The sequence below is a fragment of the Carassius carassius genome, chromosome 10, assembly GCF_963082965.1.
Source record: "Carassius carassius chromosome 10, fCarCar2.1, whole genome shotgun sequence".
Classification (NCBI taxonomy): Eukaryota; Metazoa; Chordata; class Actinopteri; order Cypriniformes; family Cyprinidae; genus Carassius; species Carassius carassius.
This window is the reverse complement of record NC_081764.1, coordinates 32,960,717-32,979,704: the sequence shown is the minus strand read 5'-3', so window position 1 is coordinate 32,979,704 and position 18,988 is coordinate 32,960,717. Positions and strand designations below refer to the sequence as shown.

The 18,988-nt window shown below is 39.9% G+C and overlaps 1 protein-coding gene across 3 annotated transcripts in view; it reads left to right on the top strand.

Moving 5' to 3' along the window:
* Positions 1 to 18,988, top strand: part of st3gal3a (ST3 beta-galactoside alpha-2,3-sialyltransferase 3a) — a 47,605-nt gene that overhangs the window by 16,984 nt on the left and 11,633 nt on the right. For all 3 annotated transcript variants that reach the window (XM_059560981.1, XM_059560980.1, XM_059560982.1), the window contains 5 exons: positions 3,073 to 3,167; positions 11,120 to 11,183; positions 11,361 to 11,456; positions 11,675 to 11,861; positions 18,801 to 18,947. In XM_059560981.1, the coding sequence (XP_059416964.1) occupies positions 3,073 to 3,167; positions 11,120 to 11,183; positions 11,361 to 11,456; positions 11,675 to 11,861; positions 18,801 to 18,947 (589 nt within the window). The remainder of the gene's footprint in view (positions 1 to 3,072; positions 3,168 to 11,119; positions 11,184 to 11,360; positions 11,457 to 11,674; positions 11,862 to 18,800; positions 18,948 to 18,988) is intronic.

Sequence of the window (18,988 nt, the reverse complement as noted above, 5' to 3'; positions counted from 1 at the left end):
TATTAAGGAATCTTTCAGAATATATTTTCACGAAGAATAAGGATAAAACAGAATAAAATTGCAGTGCATTGTATTTTATTATTTACTGGGAAACAGCTTTATAGCTTTTGCTGTGAAATTGTAAACAATCCTCCAAAAAAAGTGCCAATGGCATGAAACCTGAATGGAACTCACAATTTAAAGTAAAATCCATCAGAAGGTTGTCCAGAAAAAAAATAGGACACACACAAAAAACCTGCTGTGTGAAAAAGAGCAGTGAATACTTAGAAAAAAAAAGTGCATTTCAAATATCTACATTTACCTCTCTCATTCAGTCATAATTAGGCTGCACGACTGAATTTTGAACTGGTAAACGACAAACTGATCACAGAACATGTTTGTAAAGCTTTAAATGTTAACAGTTAAAAAGCAATGTTATCAGCTTTTACGACTAAACATTTGCAAACAATATTGTACTGGAGAATCTGCACAAATGAAAGTCTTAGGGGCCGTTCACAAATCGCGCCTAAAAACGCGTTGAAAATGCTAGGCGCGCCGCTTTCTCCTCCTTTCCCAAGCGCTCGCACAGAAGCGCCCCTGAGGCGTCTGCCTTTGATAAGCAACCATGACGTGCTCTCTCCTTGAAGACGCGGAAATTTCAGCAAAGGATAAATGGATTTGCAGCTCAAATAAATCGCTTGCAGTAGCTCTGCTACTAAGTTTATTTCAAAATGGAAATCCATATACAACTATGATCAGCTGTTCCTTTCATCTTGACTGAGCTTTTAACGTTGTTACGGGAAAGGATGAAGCTGATTGGTTAGTTCTTGTCACATGACCCGCGGTGCGGTTGCGGCATTCTGAAAAGTTTAAATGTTTTTAACTCGATGCGGTGCGGTGTTGGAAATAACGAACTTGAGCGCGCAAAAGACGCGATATGTGAACGTCCCCTTAAACAGTGCAGTAGAGCAGAGTTTACAGGTTACTCTTCTTTTTTAAAGGCTCAATGTAAAGTACTCCCACATCACGCTGAATGCTGCAGACATAGACATCATATGATTTCTATGGCTGCAGAGACGCTGTTCGGGAAGCACGTGACATAAAACAAGGCCAGCTATTGGCTATTCGCTACTTCTCCTGTTGTACTGGCTGAGTAAAACCTCCGGTGGCTCATTACTGCCACACTTTGGTCACCGCAGATTTGAAATATGCACGAAATGAGCCGCTTACGGCAAATAAAAGTTATTTAGCAACGAATCGATGACTAAATTAGTTGACAACGATTTTAATCGATTAAATCGATTCGTTGTTTCAGCTCTACTTTCGATTGCCAGTCTGACTCTCTAACCATTAGGCCACGACTTCCCCAAAACTTCCCCTAAACCGTGCAGGTGCGTGAGAGAGCCTATGGAATCACTAATTATCGAAAAAATATACTTTAAAACATACTGATAAACTAATGTTAAATAGCTACGTTCATATATATAGTCGGACACAACTGTCATATCGTGCGTCCTGTGACAATTTGCCGCATCTGTGTGCGGAAGTTATCAGTCTAAATGTTCTGCATAATCAGTCAACGGTGAAAATCAATATTAGATTTCATTTAAAGTCCAACAGTTTAACACTAATATTGGGCATAAACGAACAAGTTAAATATAAAGTATTTAAAACAGGTAAGTTCATATATTTGGAGTAAAGTTGAATTGAACTGATGCATCAGTCATACAGCGCTCCGGACCGCGCGCCTCATGTCGAGTCTGACGCACCGCCATAGAAACAAGAATGAGATGCATTCTAACATAACTGTGGCATTAAACTCAGTGAGGGCTCGTTTAAAATAGTGCACATATATAGGCCGTTCAGATTACTTGTTAAAGTGCAATGAAACACCTTATATCTGCAGACGATGTACGTCTGTTTGTGGATGGTGACTTAGTAACGGCCAAAACTCTGTATTTTGCATGCATCACATTATAGTGCGGTGTGCATGAAAATAATAACAAGGCTGCAGAGCAAACTTATCATCCATAGTGGTTCTCACGTAGTCCTTCTACGTCATCACCACATAGTGAGTTTTATAAGTGATAAGTCTAATAGAAGGTCTACGTGAGAACCATGCACTATGAATGATAAGTTCGCTCTGCCGCCTTGTTAATATTTTGTCTTTACTTTATTTGTAATGCCAAGAAAGAGTTAATCTGTCATGTATGAGAAGAGCATGTTGTCGTGTAGCAGCCATTAAATGTGTGGGACACCAACTCCTCATGTTCTATCTCTTTCATTTCATGGATTTAACGAGTTATCAAAGTCAAGGTGGACAGTTTCAGTGACTACAGGCTCTAATCCTCCTGCGCTCGCACGCGCTGTGTGTGTGTGTGAAATGCGATGCTGAAATGAAATAGCTGGGCAGTTGTATTTTAATAAGAAGCCTAATAAAAATAATAGTTATTATTATTATAATCTAATACATTAATAGGAAAATGAGCCTAATATCGTCTTGATTATCGACTGAGAAATCTGTATATATAATGCTATTAATATTAATAATAAAAATCGATTCTGCCAAGGAATATAGGTCATTAGAACAAATACTCTAGATTATTTTCGGTAATCAAGCAGCATAACCATTTCAGTCGAATGAGTTTTATTTGATTGCTAGAATTTGCAATTGTCCCAGTGTTTTTTATTACATCGTCAGACCTTGAGTAATTATTGAATCGAATCATATTACTAACAGACACAATTATTCTGGCTAGTGTCATATTGCATAAATAGCCTGTTACTTTAGAAGATCAAATTCATCTCAGGTCAGTTTCTACTTCTTTTCCATAAGTATAAAATATGTCATCATTTACATTTGCATTAAATATAATTAAACACAGAAGTGCACGCTGCTTTAAATCCATGTCAAAAATATTGTTATTGAATGTTAATTCTTTCAAATAGAATTTTTGACCTGTTTTCTGCTACAGCCAAAAAAACAAAAATAGCACTTCAGATGAGAATTTGTGGTTGAAAACGTTCAGAGTATGGAGTGATAATGTGCTAGTTTTGACTTGTGGTTTCTCTCTCTGTCTTATATTGTTTTAGGTTTTCAAAACCAGCCCCTATGTTCCTCGATCCAAATTTCAAGAGGCTATCAAAGATCAGCGGTTACCTGCCTCCATTTGGAGTAAGAACACAAGGTATTTCTTCCTTTCTGAGCTGCTTTGAGTCTGTTTTTATTTCACGTTTATTTCCGCCATGCCATATCACAAGAGGAGGGGATGCAACTGAAGCATATATTCATCTCAAATATTTATATATTTTGTAAGTTAAGTTTTCATTGAGTAAAACGTCCCTAGGTTACGAATGTAACCCTAGTTCCTCGAAGGAACGAGACGCTGCGTCGAGCGCTTTTGGGGAACGCCTTTGGCAAGAACAACTATGAATATTGTGTGCAATCAGTCCAACGGAAGAGCATGACGTCACAGGCGGGGTGACGTAGCGACCAGGAAGCTATAAAAGCACGTGCCACGCAGCTGGCTTCAGCTTCGAGTAGGGAAGCAAGCGCCGGCAGGGGTGCCGGTAGTATGGCTCTGCGACGCAGCGTCTCGTTCCTTCGTGGAACTAGGGTTACATTCGTAACCTAGGGACGTTCCTCTTCAGGAACTCGAGCTGCTTCGAGCGTTTTTGGGGAACGATGTGCCAACGCTGCCAGACTACCAAACCCCTGCCTAGTGTGTATCCGAAGAGCACAGCTAAGGCAAGAGGACAGAAGAGCCAGGAGTGGCTCGCATATCAAGATTGTAAAATCTGGCAAATGTAGAGGGCGTGGACCACAGCGTTGCAGATGTCCAAGAGGGACACACCTGCTAGAAAGGCCTTAGAGGCAGCCTTACCCCGCGTATTACTGAGAGGTTTAATTGACGAAAGTCTAAGATCGGACGCAACCCTCCATCCTTCTTTGGAACTATGAAATACCGGCTGTAAAACCCGGATTCCCTGTCTAGAGGAGGGACCACCTCGATGGCCTCCTTCCTTAATAGGGTATTCACTTCTTGTTCCATCACCAGAGCCTGCTGGGGGCCGACGACTGTCGGTGTAACCCCATTGAACCTCGGCGGTGAACGGCCGAACTGAATACAGTAGCCTCTTTCTACTGTGTGCAGGACCCATTGAGATACATTTGGCAGTAGTTTCTACGCTGCTAAATAATGTACTAAGGGAATCAGTCTCTCGAGACTGATCCCTGGTGTAAGAGGCCCCTGAAGGGGTGGCGAGTTTTCCAGCTCTGCTACGCTCGCGGGCGGACATAACTGGGAGTGACACTCGCGGGAGACCGCTGCGCCCTGAAACACCGGCAGGGTTGGCAGACTGGCCTCCGGAGGGCACTGGGGTGAGACGGGCACCGTATAATGAGGTGGACACCGCTCTACCTCAGTAGGGGCTACCCTCATGGTCACTGCGCCTGTGGCGTCAGGACCTCTTTGTCGAGGACTTCCTAGCTTCGATAATTGCACGAAGATCTGATTTTGCTTTGGAAGTGCCCGAGTCAGAGCGAAGCTTAGACCCACGGTCCCGACAAGGGCTGTCGCGATAACCGCAAAATTGTAATACCGCGCTATTGACAAGCAAACCGCAGAGGAAAGATAGCAACCGCAGAAACCGCAGCAACCGCAGTGTTCAGTTTTTTTTTTTTTTTTTTTTTTTTTATGAGGCTGTGGCCTTATTGTTTTTTTTTTTCAATTTGTCACTGTGCATTCAATGTTAAATAAATTATATTAATGATACAATATGGTCACGACTGTAATTTTCTCGTGAGCCGTTGTAGCTTTATGGTGCTTCGTTAGTTTTGAATAGGCCGGCTGAAACGATGGGAGGCGCTCGATCTCGTCCCAAAACCTAATGTCACGAACATTTTGGCTTTCAACCCAATGAAAAGGACGAGCCAGCGAATATAGATGAGCCGATATGCAAAATATGCTGCAAAAAAGGTTCCTGTGACACTGCAATACATCTAATTTGAGGTCATCAGGACATTCTAAAACGCTTAACGGGAAAAACGCTTAATGTGGTTTAATGTACCAGTACAGTGATATTAACAGACCAAACTCACTAAACATCATATTAATAAAGTATATTATCTACAAAAAATCAGATGATCCCTGAATATGAATTCAGCGCGTTTAATAACACGTTAAGCCTTTTCCTCTCATAGAAAACCATCATAAGGCTTAACGTGTTATTAAACGACTTGCATTCATATTCAGGGATCATCTGTTTTTTTTGTTTGTTTTTTTGTACATTGTATACTACTTTATTAGTATAATGTTTAGTGAGTTTGGTTTTTAAAAATCACTGTCTTAGTACATTAAGCCACATTAAGCGTTTTCTTATAACGGTTTTCTATGGGAGGAAAAGGCTTAACGTGTTATTAAACGAGTTGCATTCATATTCAGGGCTCATCTGATTTTTTATAGATAGTATACTTTATTAGTATGATTTTTAGTGAGTTTGGTCTGTTAATATCACTGTCTTAGTACATTAAGCCATGTTAAGCGTTTTCGAGTGTCCCCTGTCATCCAGTGCAGCTGCCCCCTCAAGCATCAGATCGCGCAGCAACATCAAAAAGAACAGCTGAGACCGGCCGACAGTTAGGAGTAGCTGAAGCCTTTGCGAAATCTGTAAAATACAGCCGTGAAAGTAACAGGCATACATGCTGAAGTCACGGACAACCTCCGCGTCAGTGCCCATACCCAAGAGAGCGTGAGCAGATAACAAGCTCACACGCTATCTGCTTGAGGAGTGCATCGACTCCAGCGCGAATCCACTGTCCTGGTGGGCCAGTGGTGACGCGATAATCAGTCTAGATTTCCGCTGCTGTCCAAAGTCGCGCGCACATACATGTAATACATGTTAGAACTTCATTTCTTAAAAAAAAAAATATTGGAAAACGCATGTTCTTGTTGCTGTTTGGCATTTAACAATAAATAAAAATGTTTTAAAACGTCTCTGTCAGTTAAAAAAAGCAACAATATATGCTACATAACTCAACGATAGAGCTTTGTATGCAGCAAAATCAGGATAAATTAGGTATGTAAAAAAAAAAAAAAAAACGCAGTAATATATGCATATCGCGCTATTGAGCCACCCATAATAACCGCAGGGGAAATTTCTTAACCGCGACAGCCCTAGTCCCGACGTGGGGGAGCACGAGTGGCGACGCTCTGCTTTTGAGCCTCGCGGTATGAGAAGCTCGCTTGTGGCGTGGGTATCTCCCGCCCAGATAACCCACGAGAGCGACGAGGGAGGAAACTCTGGAACGCCGCCGCCTGTTTGCGTGCCTCCTGGAACCTGTCGACGACGGTATTGACTGTGTCGCCGAACAGGCCCGAGGCTTGAAGCGGGGCGTCCAGGAGGCAGACCCTGTCACGCTGTCTTATCTGAGACAGGGTCAGCCATAAATGCGTCTCCGCGGCCACCAAGGCTGCCATATACTGCCCAATCGCGCGAGCGGTCTCTTTGGTGGCGCGGAGGGAGAGATCAGCGGTCCGTCTAAGCTCTGCAATATCGTCGGACTTGATCCCCTCTCCCTCATCTACATCTCTCAGCAGGTCAGCCTGATATGCTTGGAGGACGGCCATAGTGTGAAGGCACGCCCCCGCCTGACCTGCTGCCACATAGCCCTTGCCCATTAACGTAGATGTTGTCTTTAACGGTTTTGTGGGCAAGGCCGGAGCCTTCAGAGACGATGCCAAACCGGGTGACAGATAGCTCGCAAGTGTCTGCTCAACCCGGGGCATCGCTCTGTACCCCCGCTCATCGAGCCCCGCGACATTGCCGTAATACTGAGAGTCGGGGCCGAAGAGACGGGTCGAATAGGGGTGTTTCCACGACCTCGCTATTTCTTCATGGAGGTCGGGAAAAAAGGGAAGGCTCCGGGCTGGAGGTGGCTGTCTCGGCCGCAGAAACTGCTCATCTAATTTACTTTTCTGCGGTTCATATTTTTTCTCTGCAGGCCACTCGATTTTTAATTTATCAACTGCAAGAGTAACCACCTCCAACAGCTCCTCATACTGGGGCGATAGGGGTGGCGAGTCCCTAGTAACAGTCTCCACATCCACTTCATCAGATGAAGAGAGGAGGAGTGTCGACCCCTCGCCCTGGGGGGAAGAAACCGACAAGCGTGCTTCCGAACCCAGGGTTTGGGCGCAGGATCTGGAAGATGAGGAAGGAGATAAGGACTGGCCCGTCTCCATACCCTCCACCAGATCCACCTGCGAACCCCACGAGTGCAGCAGCCGCTCTGCCTCGGCAGAAGCGGGGCCAGCACTGCGTGGAACGCTGGCAAAGGCTCCCTCCTAGAAGAGAGCCCTCCGGGATCGAAGCATCCGCATCGGCAATCGTTCACAATGTGGACAGTCGGCTCCCTCGAGAGCCGACTCAGCGTGCTTCGACCCCAGTCAAATCACGCATAAATCATGTGTATCCCCAGCCGTGATGTAGCGTTGGCAGGGAGGAACACACAATTTATAGCGTGATTTGGTTTCGCCCTTCATATGTCTGGTCTTAGCTTTGCTCTTAGTCATTATGTTGCTTTATTGAGACAGACAACACTAAATAAGACTTAAGACAAGACAGACTTTTGAACATGCACACACAGACCGCTTGCTGAAAGACGCGAAGCTGAAGCCAGCTGCACGGCACGTGCTTTTATAGCTTCCTGGTCGCTACGTCACCCCGCCTGTGACATCACGCTCTTCCGTTGGACTGATTGCACACAATATTCAGAGTTGTTCTTGCCAAAGGCGTTCCCCAAAAGCGCTCGACGTAGCTCGAGTTCCTGAAGAGGAACTATGTGGATTTAATTAAAACCAGTTTAAAAATTTAAAAACTAATGAATTCTGTATTAATATATTTTTTATATATAGTCTAGTTGGATATAATGCAACATTTATTTTTGGTCAACAGCCTTCAATCAAGTTTGATTTTGACAATAAGGACTTCTTTACTCAGAAAACTGCTTTGGTAACAGTGAGACTGATTTGGAGGAGTTGCAGTTTTTAGGAATGTCAGGGATTGTTAAATATTTGTGTTTTTAAATATTTTCACTCAAATATTGCACATATTCAGACATCTAAAGTTAAATATCCTCGAAGCGGTTATGTTGTTCTTCATCAAGGGTCCATTATTAAGGCAAAAAGCATCTTTCTAATTTGATGACTGTTCAAAAGTAGCCGTGCATCTTAAGAATTCAAACATTTTCTTTGTTTAACACTGAAAAAAAAACATGGGTTCAAGCATTCATTCTCCACATTCATTCATTATTTGTTTATTTATTGATTTATGCATGCATGCATTCATGCGTTGCATAGACAACTGGTCGTAAGTTTGGAATAATTAAGATAATTTTGAAAGTAGTCTTATACTCACCAAGGCTGCATTTATTTGATCAAAATAAGTGATTAAAAACTGTTATATTATGAAATATTATTACAGTTTAAAATAAGAGTTTTCTATCTTTTGTAACTGTCTTAACTGTCATTTTTGATCAATTTTATGCTTCCTTACTGAATAAAAGCGTGAATTTCTTTCTTTTTTTTATCTTACTTCAAATTTTTGAATGATAATCTATCATGGTTCTAAAACATTAATAATAATAATAATAATTTACATAGATGAATCCTTTGAAAATGATTTAATGTAGCTTAAAAAACCCAAACAAACAAAAAAATAAAAAAAGTATATGCCAGTATATTTTCCTATAGATAAACGTTTACACATGACTTACAAATTAAACTAATGTCAACTTAACAAGTCACCAAGAGCCCATGCAGGTAAGATGGAAGCCATTTCCCCGTGGCATCTATTCAATAAGGTGGCATTTTTCTACTTTTAAATCACCTTCGTTCATGCCTGCCCTGGAGGTTTTAATTGTAATTACCATCCGGCCTGTTTAAATCACAAATGTGCTTGTTTAGTGATGAGTTTTCCTCTGACTCCGTTTAGCTGCTTTGGCAGATGTTGTGGGACATTAAGAGCATCCGCCCCGCGGATGTTTCTCAAGTCGTGCCTTTCAGCAGAAACACTTACACATGAATTACAAGTCTGTGTGGGAATTGCTGCTGTCTAATGTGCTCTAATGTGATGTTGAGATTCAAACGCACTTGAACATAGCCCTAACACTATGGATTCAACTTTTTATTCTGCAGACATGAATGATGCCTTAAATGGTGTGGCATGTTGAGGAAAGGTGTGCTATTACTTTTCCAAGCAGACTATAAAATGGACCAAGAATGACTCCGATCTGTGGTTTTGTTGTTGCGTACTTGACATTTAAATCCCGTTCTGTTATCTTTAGCATAAAGAGTTTTTTTCTCCAGTGGAAAGGCTTTCTGTTTTACTAAAAACAGCATGGCTTGATTGTGCCTAAGATAAACTTTGGGTTTCTTCTCATTCTTGAATGTGTCTAAAGCTGTGATGTAGAGCACTGTTGGCAGCATCTGACTGGGCTGATTTAGAAGTGTCCCCCACCCCAAAATTTTAATTTGCTGAAAATGTACTCACCCCCATGCCGTCCAAAATGTTATTGGGTTTGTTTGTTCATCAGAACATATTTTGAGAAATGTAGCATTGCATCACTGTTTCACCAATGGATGCTCTGCAGTGGATGGATGCCGTCAGAATGAGAGTCCAAACAGCTGATAAAAACATCACAATAATCACAAGTAATCCACACCACTCCAGTCCATCAGTTAACATCTTGTAAAACTACATTTCTCCAGATCTTTTCTTTAGAATGTTAGAAGGCCTGAGGGGGAGCAAATGTTTAAGTAAGGAATAATTGACGACGGGCCGTTGAATTATTAGAAAAATAATTAATAATAAATAAAAAATATAAGTTAGTGTAATTGAAAGCCAAATCATGATGCATAAGCATGCTAAAGGTTGTCATGAGAAATAAGTGGACGGAATGACTAATATCGAATCACAGTATGAGTCATTTTAGTCAATGTCGAAGATGCCTCAATGTGCTGTGGTACGGAAACAGCAACTGAGTAACTTTCTCACAATCTCACAATTGAGTTATTCCTGTTAGAAAAGCAAAAAATCTAACAGCTGTTTGTTTTTTAGACCACTGAGTAGGGCTGTCACTTTTAGTTCGAAAATCGATTGCACAATCGATCGGACCCACCAAAAAAAGTTTCGAAAATGAAAATAGGGAATCGATTTTAACCAAATATGTACACTATTAATTTTAAAATAATTAAACAATTAAAAAATATAGATGTAACAAAACTCACATACAAGCAGAAAAAGAAAATAAAGAATTCCAAAAGTGCAGTATGCGTTGCGAAAGCTAGACAGAAAATACCAGCAATTTTTACGCACCTAGAAGACCCAGTGACGTCGAAAGCGACCTCCCTGCGTTCACACCAAACGCGAATAGAGCGTCTGGCGTGAATGATTTCAATGTTAAGTCAATGTAAAGACGCGTTTACGCGCATCTGGAGGTCTTGCGGCACGGTAGACGCGAATTCGCCTCATTCGCGCATCTAGTTACAGGAGATTCTGAGTTATGAAAAGGACCATTGCAAGCTGCAAGCGACTGGATTTTGTGGTGGAAAATTGGCAGTAATACCCCCACCTTGTGCAGCTGTACCTGAGTGTCCCTGGGACATCAGTGCGGTCGGAGCGCGTTTTCTTTTTGAACAGTTGTTTGAAATGGATTGAATCATTATTTAAAATAATCTTGGAAATTTTTGAATTGCCTAAATCATAAATGCAGCCGGGTTGAAGCCTGCAGTGATGTTTTTCTTTTGTTATGGCAGCCGTCCCCTCTGCATATATATTTTTTCGAGAATGTTGCACTCCTGTTGCTGTTTGTTATTCTGCACGAAACTTCTTGCCAATAAATAAGAAATATTGCTGACTTGTGCGTTTCCAGCGCTCTCTTTACGTTCGTCCGTTATTTGACGTTGAAAAAGGAAACGTCTTTTTTTTAGACATGGAAAATCGATTTTACAATCGATTCAATGAACACTTGTCTTAAAAAAAAATTCACAAAAGTGACAGCCCTACCACTGAGTCTCCGGTGTGTTTTTATGTAGTTTTTTTCTCTAAATAAGTAAATAATTGTTTTCTCCGTCCACAGAAAGGATCATCGATCATATTTTACAAGCTACAAAGAAATATTCACTAGGTTCAGAACTGGACAGGTAACTAATGTCCACATAAACACTCACTCCTTTGCTCTTACAAGAACATATCGTTTGTTTATTACATGATGAACCATATCTCATATATTAAAACTATTGAATTTAATTCTCTCAAACTTCAGTGCTGTACAGCCGATCATTTTCTTTAAGCATGTTTTTTTTTTTTTTCTCCTGTAGATTAATTTGTAAGAAGTGTATCATTATTGGCAATGGAGGCATTCTGTTCAACAAGTCTCTGGGCTCCCAAATCGATCAGTATGATGTTGTCGTACGGTAAGTTATTATAAAAGTATTTTTTCAATTCTATTGATTTCTGCTTATTGTTTGATGATAAAAGTAGACAAATCTGCTGTTGTTTCACATTTGATGAATGATTATGAATACAAACATTGACAGTTAATAATGTTCACAGTGGATCTTTTACATTATTACAGGAGTATTAAGTAAATGAAGGCAGTTTGGAGTTCATGTTGTTTTGTCCCCTGGTTTAGACTGAACGAGGCTCCAGTCGCCGGGTTCGAGAAGGACGTGGGCTCGAAGACCACCATGCGTATCACGTACCCTGAAGGAGCCACCCAGAGACCGGAGCGCTACGAGAAGAGCTCGCTTTTCGTCTTATCTGCCTTTAAACTCATGGACTTCAAATGGCTGCGTCTCATGGTGTTCAAAGAAAAACTGGTAAGACATCCAAAAATCTGACAACTCTTGCTTAATAAACAATCTCAACTGTGCTCTTTTTTTAATACATTTTTTTTAAAGTTTTGGGGCTAATTTGATGTAGTTTGCATCCAGCAATAGGAATGCAGTATTATAAGTTTCATTTTAAAATGTTTAATGCTATTTTCCTGTGAAATCATGTTTTTATTTAAAAACAGAATTGTGTGATGTACACATGAACCAGTAGGGGGCAGCATAGTGTGTGCTCAGAACACTAATATTGCATATGAATGATTGGGGTCAAAAAATCTGGATTTTATTTTATTTAGTTTTTTTTTTTTTTTTGATGGCCAATTTGTTTTTACTTGCTCCAACAAGATTTTCACTGGTCACACCAAAAACATTTTTTTTTTTTTTTAGAAAGATGTTCTTTACTTTTATTTATTTATTTGTTCATAGAATTTATTTGTTACCACATACAGCTATAATGTAACCATAAATATCAAACACATTTCCCGGAAAACTATTGGATGCAAAGCAAAGCATTACTGATTTTTGCAGGTTTCAACACATTTCTACTGATGCTTTCAAGATTATAAAGTCATTTTTGCGGTTTTGATCTGTATTAGAAAGCTACATATTATTATCTGGTGGCATATCTGCAGAATTTGCATTAAGAAGGTTTTCAAGGAATAAAAACACATGTGCAACGTCAATGAGTGTGACATTTTCGAGACATTGCTGAATAAAAGATCTGAGTCAAAAGCTGACCACTTTTAAAGTTCAGTTTATGAAAAAAGTTTTTCACCACAGGTAACTATGAAACTGCTTTTGCATTGTGAGTAAAGTAGAGACGGATGTGGGCTTTGTGTTTGACGTGTCTTTGATATGCAGCTGTGTGCGAGGCCGATGTCTTTGTGAGTCAGACAGTGTGGTGTTTCCACAGGTGACTGACAGGAACTCAGTGATGTGCTTAATTGTGTGTCCTGGACTGGAGAATGGGCATCTTATCTCCCGGGTTTGGGTTTAGTCAAGCAGCTCGTTCTCTGTGTTATCTCCAGAATGCTAATGAAAATGGCGCACACATCTGGCCTCTCTTCTGTTAGAGGAGCTTCTCTCATGATGAAAGCCAACTCTGGTTCACTCAGCTCAAGGACGTTTCTGCATTATTTGGATCCCCAGCTCACAGCACTGTAATAAAAGTCACCGGTGTGTAACTGGTCTTGAGGAGCTGCTGGGAATATTTCTGTTGTCACGCTTTTAGCACTGGATATTTTTCAGTGACTCTGTATCATAATAATAATAAAAAAATAAAAAAATGTATTTTGCAGGCCAGAAAACATATAGTGTAGTCTTTTGGTTTTGAATCAGATTTTGACTTCCTGATTCAAAATTGAGTGTTACACATTCAACAAATTCTTCTCCAATTAAATACTATTAGAGAAACGGCTGTAGAGATTTATGCAAAGCAAACCAGATGAAAGCCACACACAGGTTGTGTCCTGAAGGTTAGTGGCTTGGATTTGATACTCTATACAGCACACTTTCGCATGCGCAGCAGCTTGACTCAGTCTTTATCTTTCTAAAAACACAGATAGCATGCCTTCTGCCTTCTTTATTCTTCTCCATTAGAAGGCCATTAGGGCTAAGAGAGAACTGTTTGTTTGGAGAAGACGAGAGAGAAATTAGTTTCTTGAAACTGGGACACAAGTGTTTTTTATGGGGGAAAAAGTAACATTTTCTAAATTTAAATCAATGAAAAAAAGGATCCTAAAGTATTAAAATGTCTAATGTGCTGATTTGGTCCTCAAGAAACATTTCTTTATTATCATTGTTGAAAACGGCTGGATATGGTTTTTTATTTTCTGGATTCTTCGATGAATTTAAAATTCCAAAGAATGGAATTTATTAGACATATAAATCTTTGGTAAAATTATAAATGTCTTTACAGTCATTTTTGATCATTTCAGTGCATCCTTGCTGAATAAAAGTCTCGTTGATGCCAAACTTTTGAGCAGTATAACCATGAACTACTACATTAAAAAAGCATTGCTATTTTTACTATGTAATTGCTGCTTCTGATGGCATTGTAAAGAAAGACATTGTGAATGAATAAACTCCTGTAACTATGATATTTTGATGGAAAGTAACCATGTTCAGTTTTTTACTATTTAATTTTAAAGGAAAACATGATTAGTATATTTTAGATGCTTTTAAAAGTCTTAAAAAGGATTTACGTTTCATTCTCTTAAAATACAGCTTTTTCTGGAAGGTTTCATGCCATAGCGTGCGCTTTAAATAGATCCGTTACCGTTTACTGAAAAACAGTGATTTACTGAACAAACTGAACAATAAATGATCCAATTTGAGTCAAATTTATTTGTAATTTTGCGTAATGATAAACAGACAAAAAACTTTGCGGCAAAGACAAAGGAAATAAGTCCTCCAGATAATTGTTTTCATTAAAAACGTCTCTTCCATTTTGAGAGCACTATCCGTCACTGACCCGTCCACGTGAGACATGCTACAATCACGGCTCTAATTTACACATGAAATTAAGCGAAACGTGTAGCTTCGGTGAAGGTTTTGAAGTGTGCAGACTGTCTTCCGTTCAAAACATTCAGACAGGAATACTGATGAGGATAATTGAGAGGTCAGAGATGAAGTAGATGTTTTTCCTTTGTGTGTGTTTATTGGCCATAGTCTTAGCTTGTGGTTCTTTGACGCAGAAATGCTCTCATTACTTGAATCTCTGTTGATTTAAAATTAAATGGCAGCTATGTCTTCAGAAAGCAAAAGAGCGGCCAAGATATCTTGTCGTTAATGATGCATCCACACAGCTAAATCATCTGTTTAGACTAATGCCACCATATGTGAGATGTTAGGCCTTTAGGAGGTTTGGGTTGCGTCAGCTGTTCTAGCTGTGGACGGGTCGTCGCTGTCTTTTTTGCTTTTGTCTCCTCTTTGAAATCGGCTTCAAACACAGCCATACAGAAAGGCAAACATGAGCAGGTGGACAAGGGGTCAATAAACTAGCTGCTGTTGTTCCTACTGTTAGTGCAGTGAGTCACGTCGAGCTGCTTTGGATGACTAATTGCAGAAGAGAAGGAACATTGAAAGAACATTTTACAAGAGAAGATTGCATTTGAGAAGATAATATTTCATTTGGCTTAGATGATTTGATGCATCACAAAATTTGAGAACATTCAGGAAGGTTTGAGATCATTTTGAGAGCGTTAAAAATATGGAGAATATTTAAGAAGGTTCGATGTGACTCGAGAAGAAAGATAAACATTGCAAGAACATTTCACAAGATTAAAAAAATGAGTGTAGTGGAAAAGATGAGATTTCATTTTTTGATGCGAGACAAATTTTAGGTCATTCAAGATACTTTGAGATCATTTGAGAACAAAGAAGAAGAAATGATTTGAGAAGGTAAATTTGAGACTTTAGAAGAATAGAGAAGGAACTTTTTAAGGACATTTCACAAGATGGTTCAATTTGACTAAGATTATTTAATGTGACACAAATTTGAGGCCAAGAGAAGAGGAATAACATTTCACAAGAAGATTAAGAACGTGATTGAATTTGAAAATATAAGATATGACTAAGATGATTTGATGTGACTCAAATTTGAGATCATTCAAGAAGATCTGAGGAAAAAAGGTAATAAATTTTTATCTACTGTTAATATACTGTCAGATTAAGAAGATCCAATGTGACTTGGGAATGAACCTGACTGAATTTGAAAAGATTTAATTTGATGTGACTAAAATTTTAGAACATTCGAGAAGGTTTGAGATCATTTGGGAACATTTAAGAAGAAAACATTAAAGATTTGACTTGAGAAGAACATTTCACAAGACGTTTAAAAACAGATACGATTCTGTTCGACTAAGATGATGTGATGTTACACCAATTTGAGAACATTTAAGAAGATTTGTGGTCATTCGGATTTAGTTCAACTCAACAAGATATGATGTGGCTCTTAATGCTTGATTTATCATACTCAAGTTGAAAACTCTTTTTTCCAAACCCTGGTGAACTCCTGTATTCTGTCAGCATTCTCATATGGACGGTTCCTGTGATGGCAAACATGAGGTCTAGGTAGGGTTCGGATCAGAGCTCAAGTCTATGAATCATTAGATGCTTTGTATGACACGTTCGGCTTACACACTGCAATACAATGGTGTGTATGAGTGTGAAGTGTCCTCAGGGTCTGGTGACTCAGACATGAGGAGACAGAGAGCTGGGGGTCAGTGTCAGGGTCAGCGGCCATAGACGGCTGCAGAAAACCACACTGGTTTATGAATGCCACAGTGTGTGTCAGCCCACCGGAAACTGATGGACTCTGTGATAACGTCTGCGACTCGCACCTCCAGAGTGTCAGAGCGACCATTGTTGTGTATGAGCCGTGGTGCAGGGAAACACAGGGCCCACTCCACGCCCACAGGTTACCCCCTAACATCATCACACAAAAATGTGACAGAACCCTTTAAACCAAAGGAAGGGAAGTTTGGAGTTAGAAAACAAAGGGGTTTGGGGATTTCCCATCTGAGAAAGTATGTGAGTGTGTGGATAACTGACCATCAGATAGTCGGATATGACAGAAAGTTCAGTCAGTGACTGATTTATTACGTTGATTTAAGTCATGAGTCTTTTTAGGGTGTTCATGAGTAGATCAATCAAAAGTTTTAATAATGAAAAAACGTTTCTGGAAGCCAAATGCAACTTCTTTTCTCCATTGAGAAATTGAGTTTTGACACTTTAAAGAAAACCAGCGTACTGTATAATCTTTCAGAGCAAAGCTCCAGCATGAGCTTCACCCACGTTTGATATTGTGTATATTTACACCATGTTGATATTGTCAGTGATGAAAAAGCTTGTTGATCAAGGTTTTTTGATTTCATTAACGACAATGAAAAGACAAAAAAAAAGAAACAACGATCAATTATTTCAATGAAAATAATGCATTGTTAATTAATTCATTAATTAGTTATGTTTTGCATTTATTTAGTTAGTAAGTTATAATGACAGCCTATATATTTAACCCCCCATTTTTTTTACGATTTATTTCTACACCTATAGTAAATGACTATATGAATTGGGAATAATTATGAATTTTATTATACATGTATTATTTAGCATTTACTGGGATAACTTACTTTAACAGTGTGCTGGTTTATTTCTTTATAAACCAATGCAGAACTTTATGTTTGGTCTGGTTCCTTTGTAAGTGTCTTTTAGAACTTTTAAAAGAATGAACATATCATATCCAGAACTAAATTGGCTGGAAAAAGGGCAATCATTGATGCTCTTATATTTAACTAATATTTTTTTAAGTATAATGTTTTTAATATATATATATTCTTTGGTTTTTCTCATAAGTTAAATTTTAGGCTGCTATTTCACATTTCAGCCAAAGTACAGCTTGTTTTGCTGTAGCGCTGTACATTCAGCAGTGTGGTCATGGTCAGATTAGTTTTCCGCTTGTTGCTACGGCAGTGTTGAGTGACCCTCTCTGTAAAACAGCACAATGAGCCATTTGGACGCACTACAGCTGCATCAGCAGACATATATCAGCCAGAGTTGAGAGTCTGTAATCATTAGTCAGCTCTTCTGCAGGTCTGTTTCAAGCAGCTCTGTGATCAGAGAAACTCTGCGATGTAGGAGGTGGATGATTGATACACGGTCTTCCTGCCTTCTTGTTTTTCATGGGGCTTTTAAAAGTCCCCTCTGCTCTTCATGGTGCAGGGTATTATGTCCATGTCTCTCTGACCGAGCACGTCACATTTTCCACCTGTGTGTTTATACGAGTCCAGCTCCGAACAACAGATCGATTCACCTCTGCTTCAGCGCTCGCTCAGAATATGTCAGGATTTTACCTGCACCTGCTTCCTGCATCCTGAGTAATGCCAGCCAGGCCTGAAGTATACTGATGACTTTTAGAAAATTACTTTAAAAATTAATACATGACAAAAGTTTGTGGTCAGTAAGATTTTTTCACAAAAAAGGTTGGGATCGAATTTTAACCACTGATTCTTTGCAGCCTCATCTTTCAGAAATGAATATAAAATTAATTTACTTTCGCAGCATCTTTCTCGACATGATGTTAACCAAACGTACAAGCTACAGTGTTTGAGGATGGGTCAAGTTGTTCATGGACAGCCAACGTAGAACATAGGCTAGTGGGATACTGACGACTCTTTTCAGCTATTTAGAGTCGATTCTTTATTTTGGAAGACAATATCTTTATTTTTGTGCATTTTCAGCTCTACAGCTTTGCAGATCGTTTACATTCACCAACAGCTACATTACACACTCCATGAAAGCCAGTATTTAAAATGGCATAATAAGTGCACTCTTGGAAAACCGTTTATAGCGACTGATAGCTGTGAGCATATTATACCGTGACGCACATGCTTTGTGTTACACCAGAAAGTAAGGCTCCCTGGTTGTTGTTTTTGTGTAGTTGTGCGACGCTCTGTAAAGCCTGTCCCTCCCTTGGAAAGAAAACACGGGCAGGATGTAATTACACGGCGTGTTTATATGTAGTACTGTGACTTAGGATGCTCCAGAATGTCAAGCGGAGTTACGACTTCTAACAGTCTCACTGTCCCAGGTGTGTTCGTAAGGCCCTTCGTTTCGGCTGCAGGTGAAGTGGGCATCCACTGTGCTCTGTGTTCAGACACGCTCTTGGCTCCAATGCTTCACCCTTTATATTCTTTTATTCAAAGTGAGCGGCTTATTTACTCAGCTGAGAGCGTTATTCAGCGGCCGCGGGTGACTGTTCTGTGTTAGCTTCACTTTCTGCGCTTATAATAGCGTATTCACAGAGCAGGAATGTTTGAAAAGAAAAGCTGGTAAAGACCGTCAGTGAAGTCACGCAGGTTTATTCGTTTCACCTGCTTCTTGTATTAATTCAACTGTCTTCTGTGTTCTGCTCTTGATGTCTTTTAGCGGAGTAATGACGGATTCTGGAAGTCCGTGGCACGTGTCGTTCCCAGAGAGCCAGAAGACATGCGCATCCTGAACCCGTATTTCATCCAGGAAGCGGCCTTCAGATTCATCGGCCTTCCACACAACAAAGGTGTCATGGGAAAAGGGGTGAGGAGGAAACACTGAAAAAATATTAAAGCGCTCAATCC